General features: G+C 36.0%; 1 protein-coding gene across 3 annotated transcripts; it reads left to right on the top strand.

Moving 5' to 3' along the window:
- The first annotated feature begins 649 nt into the window (after positions 1-649).
- Positions 650-6,149, top strand: LOC110460211. Of its 3 annotated transcripts, XM_021513007.1 has the most exons (5): positions 650-755; positions 3,378-3,749; positions 4,010-4,122; positions 4,451-4,493; positions 4,953-6,149. In XM_021513007.1, exons 2-5 carry the CDS (start codon positions 3,386-3,388, stop codon positions 5,087-5,089), a joined length of 657 nt encoding a protein of 218 aa, XP_021368682.1. In that variant the 5' UTR covers positions 650-755; positions 3,378-3,385; the 3' UTR covers positions 5,090-6,149. The 3 variants fall into 3 exon arrangements, 2 of the variants coding, with proteins under 2 accessions (XP_021368682.1, XP_021368681.1); XR_002463982.1 differs by lacking the exon at positions 650-755 and having other exon boundaries at positions 3,279-3,749; positions 4,451-4,645; positions 4,953-5,044; XM_021513006.1 differs by lacking the exon at positions 650-755 and having other exon boundaries at positions 3,281-3,749.
- The last annotated feature ends 496 nt before the right edge of the window (positions 6,150-6,645 follow it).

Here is a 6,645-nt window from a genome sequence, read left to right as displayed (position 1 = left end):
TTTTTGGATTTATCTTGTTTTGGGGGCCGTCGCTAATGTTATATATTTACACACTTCACATGAACGGCCTTCGCCTCATTCCTACCGCGCGTGTGGTGTGCAAGTAAGTTTTTCCCCGTTCATACTTGCATGAACACTGGAAAAATTCAGATTCAATCCCTATATGATCACTGGGGGTGGCATTTTTACCGAAAGTCTATCTTTACCCCTTAAACATGTAAAATTACTCTGAACACCTAACTTTAGGTCCAAATATAGATGTGACAAATTTTAAGGTCACTGTGCATATCACAGTGTATCACCATATCATATCAACTTCAGTGGCATAGCAAAATTTTCAAGAATGTTTTTCTTAATTATATGTTTTCATAAAAAAAAAAATAATGATTGATATGGACCGTCCGTCTGTCGGAAGGGATATACCCCCTCCTTCGCGCACACAGCGGCATGAAGCCTACAGTAGGCCAGTATGAAGTTGGAAACCTTCTTTCATAAAAAAACCTGCATCATCTGCCTCACTTTTTCCAGCAAATACACTGTTACAAGTTTCCGCGTAAAGAAACTGTTATTCTCGCGCTATTAAAATACTTCTTTCTATGACGTCACAATAGGCGATCGTCACGCGAGATTTCCTGTCGTCATTGTCACTGTTGCTAGCGACGAAGGAAGCTACAGTTTAGTACTAGACGTGCGGAGAAGGTTTTTTTTACTCTTATTCAGATAGCATTCAAATAAGGTGCAGAATTGTTTTTAAGGTACGTACGATTTCAGTATTTTCATTTTTTCTGCATGAATATAGTTTTTTGATTCAAAGCAAAGCATACGAGTACTCATTAATCATACTTGTCTAAAGCGGAGTTGCATGTACTTTTTCACTCGTCAATCATACCTGTCTAAATTGGGATGACTGTTTAACTCATTAATCATACTTGTCTAAAGTGGGATAACTGTTTAACTCATTAATCATACCTGTCTAAAGTGGAGTAACTGTTTAACTCATCAATCATGCCTGTCTAAAGCAGAGTAACTGATTAAAACATCAAGAATACCTGTATAAAGCGGAGTTAATGTTTAACTCATTAATCATACCTGTCTAAAGAGGAGTTACTATTAAACTCATCAATCATGCCTGTCTAAAGCAGAGTAACTGATTAAAACATCAAGCATACCTGTATTCAAAGGGAGTTACTGTTTAACTCATTAATATTACCTGTCTAAAGCGGAGTTACTGTTTAACTCATTAATCATACCTGTCTAAAGAGGAGTTACTATTAAACTCATCAATCATGCCTGTCTAAAGCAGAGTAACTGATTAAAACATCAAGCATACCTGTATAAAACGGAGTTACTGTTTAACTCATTAATCACACCTGTCTAAAGCGGAGTTACTGTTTAACTCATCACTCATCCCTGTCTCAAGTGGAGTTACTATTAAACTCATCAATCATACCTGTCTAAAGTGGAGTTACTATTAAACTCACCAATCATACCTGTCTAAAACAGAGTAACTGATTAAAACATCAATCATGCCTGTATAAAGCGGAGTTACTGTTTAACTCATTAATCATACCTGTCTAAAGCGGAGTTACTATTAAACTCATCAATCATACCTGTCTAAAGCAGAGTAACTGATTAAAACATCAAGCATACCTGTATAAAGCGGAGTTACTGTTTAACTCATTAATCATACCTGTCTAAAGCGGAGTTACTGTTTAACTCATCAATCATACCTGTCTCAAGTGGAGCTAATGAAATTTGACTTCACTTTCCAATGGTTTTTTCGCACGTTAGAAATTATTAAAATCGTTCACCACATAATTGGACTTAATGGTCCCTGGCATATTTCTACATAATACCACAGGAGCGAGATGATATCCTGGAGTCACACCATCAGGTTTGTCAAAAACGGGTTGTTTGTCTCCGGAATCTTAAAGCCTATTGCAGTGGATCCGCCACTGTATTGTGATAATATTGTAAAATAATTTGTCAGTTTGGAAAAAGAGGATTGACTTAACAAAATACACCATTGGGATGTTCCACTGATTTATTAGGAGTGGATGGGTGTCCCACATTGTGCTATCATTTAATAAATAAAAAATCATCCATTTTTCTTAACTGATACATATACAGGCCCGTATTCATGAAACTGTTCTCATGCTCAAACTCGGATTAAAAGCTGAATTAAATTTCTTGTTCCTGTTACTAATTTATAAAAATTCAGATTCTGTTTTACCGTGTTACAAGATTTAAGCAAGTCACAAAACAGTCGGCTTGAGGACAAAATCTCTTTGATTGAGAATGAATACGGGGCCCGGCCTTTCTAATCACGATCTCAGACTGACAACAAACAAACAAAGTTGTTGTTTATGTAACTGTTGTTTATTTTCCAAACACTCGGAACGCCTCTAATGTTCCGATATATTTCCGAGTTTTTCTGTTATCTATCGACGTAACGAGATTACATTGTATACATATTGTAGTCCAGGAGAGCTTAACATTTAATACCATAATTCGCAAAAGTATAAAATTTATATCTTTACATAATAGACAATCTTAGACGTAACATATATATATTATATAGTAGTGATATTGCTATATCTCTAATAGAAATAAAATTAAAGATATCTTTGAACCAATTGAAAACATCTTTACAGTAATTGTAATTAAGACATCTGTAACAGATATCACATATGATAAGGACTATATGAGATATTGTTATTGTTTGTATATACAGCATATCTAGCGTTCTGACCTGAAATACACAGTTACGTCCCCTTATTACCTGCCGAAGGAGAGGGTGTATAACAAATCTACCGAGTGGTCTTGTTACGTATGAGTTTCACCTTTCTACATCCTCGATATCCAGGGGCTACGCTCACTTTCGCTCTCTGCACCCCTTAGCAAAATTGAAGGCTCAGTGTGTACCACCTTGTTGATGAGACAAGAAGACTATAGTTCGATCCTTTTATGTACATCAAAATAATCTCGCGGTCACGTAACGGTAAAAATTGACAGGCTTCGAAGTTGGGAGTCTCTCTTTTGTAATCTTCAAAGGACAGGTATCAGCCTAGCGATTGGTCAGTTTTTATTACCAATCAAACAGCTATCTTCGTGCCTTCAATTTTGCTATATTTCAGAGGTGTAGAGCGCGAAAGTGAGCGTAACCCCTGGATATCGAGGATGACTTTTCTAATGCTAACAGTTATCGTTCTACATGGACTTTAGGTAACTCATGAGACGTATGGACTACAGGGATTTAGTTCTTTAATTAATAGATATCTCAATTATCCTTACGTTCAGATACACCTACGCATCTTTTTAGAGGCTAATGTATAACTAATACACTTGAAATATGTTAAATGGCACAAATGTTTCAGAATTTATAATGGAAGATGAACAACTGCGACAGATTGCACAGCTTTTGGTGAAAGATGTAATAGAGAAAGCTGTTGATAAAATAAAAACCGAAACAAGGGAAATGGACAAAGGTCTTGACCAGGGGGTAGATGAAATTGTAGGGCTGACCATTGGACGGTCAATCAACGCCATCCGCGAAGGTAAAAGTTCACCAACTGATCATAAGATGGAGGTTATGCTTGGACTCAACAAATCCTTGGTTACTCCAACACCGGAAGTAGCATCTAGCACAACAGGAAGTAAGCTTCTTGATATCAAAGAAGAGCGAATCAAGCCAAGTGTAGGAGGAAACGATAACAAGTCTCATATTTTTACCTCTAATCCCACCAAAGGTATTTTGTAACTCTGAATATTCCTATCTCATGTATGCGCTATTTATCGTTTTAGCTTTAAGTACTTAAGTATTTCATTCAGTACGAAGTAATGTCATATTCTTAAAAGACGTTGTCAAAAAACAGTATTTCATTTATTTTCAATGTTATTTAGAAATCGTTTCAAGCGAGTTTGTTCCTATCATTATCGACATAGTATCGCCTTTTAATCAAATGTAAAATGTTCGAATTGTATATATTTTCGGTCTTAATTCTTTAAGACCACAAGCCGACAGGACACAAGATAGGGCACGTGGCTACAACGGATGCGCAGGTGAGCAAGGGCTCTCACAAGAAGAATGTACTGGGACGATTGTTGGACAGAATTATCAAGGTAAGGTTACTGTCGGACTCCTGTCGATGAACATTTTAATTAGATTGTTGATCAATGTCTCACCATTCTAAGAGAAACTCAAAACTAAAATGTATATGATTTCTGAATAAACATCAAACAATATCATCACTACATGTAATTTCACAGAAAGGGTTGTTCAATTACACGACAAACACTTTGAATGATGAAGCCAATGGTTGATACAATAATTACTTTAAAATCAATTATAAAAAAATTCTACTTACTGTATATGTAGTAATACAGAATACCAATACACCATTGAAAGTACATACTAGCTTGATATAATGTATGTAACCTTATCTTATAGAGAGACAAGAAAGAGGCCAAGGAAGTTAATGCTGCTACAGCTGGTGAGAATATTATTCACTCGGAAAAAATCGTTCAGATCTGGTAAAACACTCAAAATTAATCGGAAAAATACTCAAGCCTTTCCGCTTCATCAAAGTCAATGGTCAAACCACTAGAAGTTTTCCGACAGGAACAAAAAGAGGAATACAGGAAGGTCCGAGTGATTTTCCAAACACTTAGCCGCTAAGAAAAAGAAAAGAAAATGTTTTTTGAGGCTAATCAGGTTCCAGACCGGACCTTTTCCCGTAGGCTTTTCAATAACTGCCTTTTCGGCATTCTCTCTGGTTGTATGGTTATGCGAGTACATGTAAGTTGCTTCAACCTTCTAAGTCTAATATAATGTTACTGAACCGAATCAAACAAAAAGTGGGTTTTTTTATCATATCAATAAGCCTTCTTTTATAAAATGTCTTATTATGGTGGTTATATAACGTGACTAATTTCTTTTAAATGTCCAATAGGTGGCAGCACCAACACCTCAGTCGGTGGAAAGAAGAAGAGTTCTTCCAAGGCCCATAACAAGAGAGACTGGGTCCGTAGAAATCTCCTGTGCTGCTTCGTCAGACAGGCTGCCACAGTTGAGCCTTTATTTGACTGAACATTATAAAGAAAAATAGTCTGTTTTGAACAATGTGCGGGAAAGTCGGAACATGATGTGACTGTAATATAATTTAGTAATATTTATATGATGTTGATATCTGCGACTTTTTATTTAAATTTGAGAGGTCAGGGTGGTGTCAACCACAGCATTTGGCTTTATGTCATTAAGGTCATTTATGTTCTCAAACTCTTTAGTATTTAATGCATGCAATCTGCTAGCCATATATCATAACTCAGTGTATTTTACTTCACCAGTCTTTTAACTTGAACATACTTCAACCCTGTGACCAGGAATATAGGTCAAGGTCATTTCTTTTCTAAACTACTTTTGTTTGCATCATTGACAGTATGTCTGTTTTTATAACATACAGGCGTAACTATAATATCCAGTTTAAGTGTTTAAATGTATTTCACCCACTGGGTTTAAATTTCGGTCAAGGTCATTTCTTTGTGTAGAACGTTGTATTATTCAATATGCCAGTAAGTTGCATGATAATACATGGTACCAAGAGATTCCGGTTGTGAAGAATGACGCGTATCAATGTTTTAAAAGATTTGACACTTTTGATTTTGCCCTATACTATAAATCAAGGTCATTTCTTTTCCTTGACTTTGTGGCACTCCGTGCCAGCAATCTACCGGTCATACATATCAGAATTCCAGGCCCAAAAAGATGTTTGTCTTAAGAGAAACATTGTGGGCCTATGTAACCTTGAATATATGTCAAGGACATCCTCTTTTCTTGTTGCACGCATAGGCAACAGGCTACTGACTGAGTTTTGTGTTAAATGTGATCCTGGGATCTTAAATAAAGGTCACAATTATTTATTTTTACAAACTTTGTAACACTCCATACCCAAAGTGGCCCTGTTTATACACAGATTTTGTTTTTACTAAGGGTGATACATGTTTATGATAACTACAGCTGGATCATTACTAGAAGATGTCAGACACCTCAGATGTAAGACATAAACAGGACACGTCTAGCCGGACACCCTGATGCACTGCACGAATTAAGAAGGTTGATGAAAAAAAAAAAAATAATAATAATAAACGCAGTGGCGTAGCATACATGTCTAAGATTTTTATTATGATTAATATGGACCGTCAGTAGCAATCATAAAATAGGAAAGATATAAAAAAAATCTTCTTGAAACTTAGTCTGATAAAATAGTGTTGTTATGTTATGCCTGAGTACACATTGTCGTTCGAGTTGTCTCCCATTACCTTAAATAAACTCGCCGTGAAAAAAATGCAAGATCTACTGCTTACTATTATTATTGTATCTCTGTCTTATGGTTTATCTTAAGTATTAGAAGTTTTGAAAATAAATAATTTTACTATTGACCATATTTGCAACAGTGACATGGTCTGTTGTCTGACGAACCGTCGATATCAATCTGTAATATACGTCTCTCTGACTGCATGCTTCAACACGCGCTGACCTCAACCTCATTAATATTAAAACAAGAGGCCCAAGGGCCTTAGCGGTCACCTGAGTTATATCATAGGTACTGGTAGCTTTATATTGTTTAGATGTGATGTGGAAATCAG

The sequence above is a fragment of the Mizuhopecten yessoensis genome, unplaced genomic scaffold (assembly GCF_002113885.1).
Source record: "Mizuhopecten yessoensis strain PY_sf001 unplaced genomic scaffold, ASM211388v2 scaffold10331, whole genome shotgun sequence".
NCBI classification, from domain to species: Eukaryota; Metazoa; Mollusca; class Bivalvia; order Pectinida; family Pectinidae; genus Mizuhopecten; species Mizuhopecten yessoensis.
Note: the sequence above shows the minus strand (reverse complement) of the source record. Positions and strands in the feature narration are given on the sequence as shown.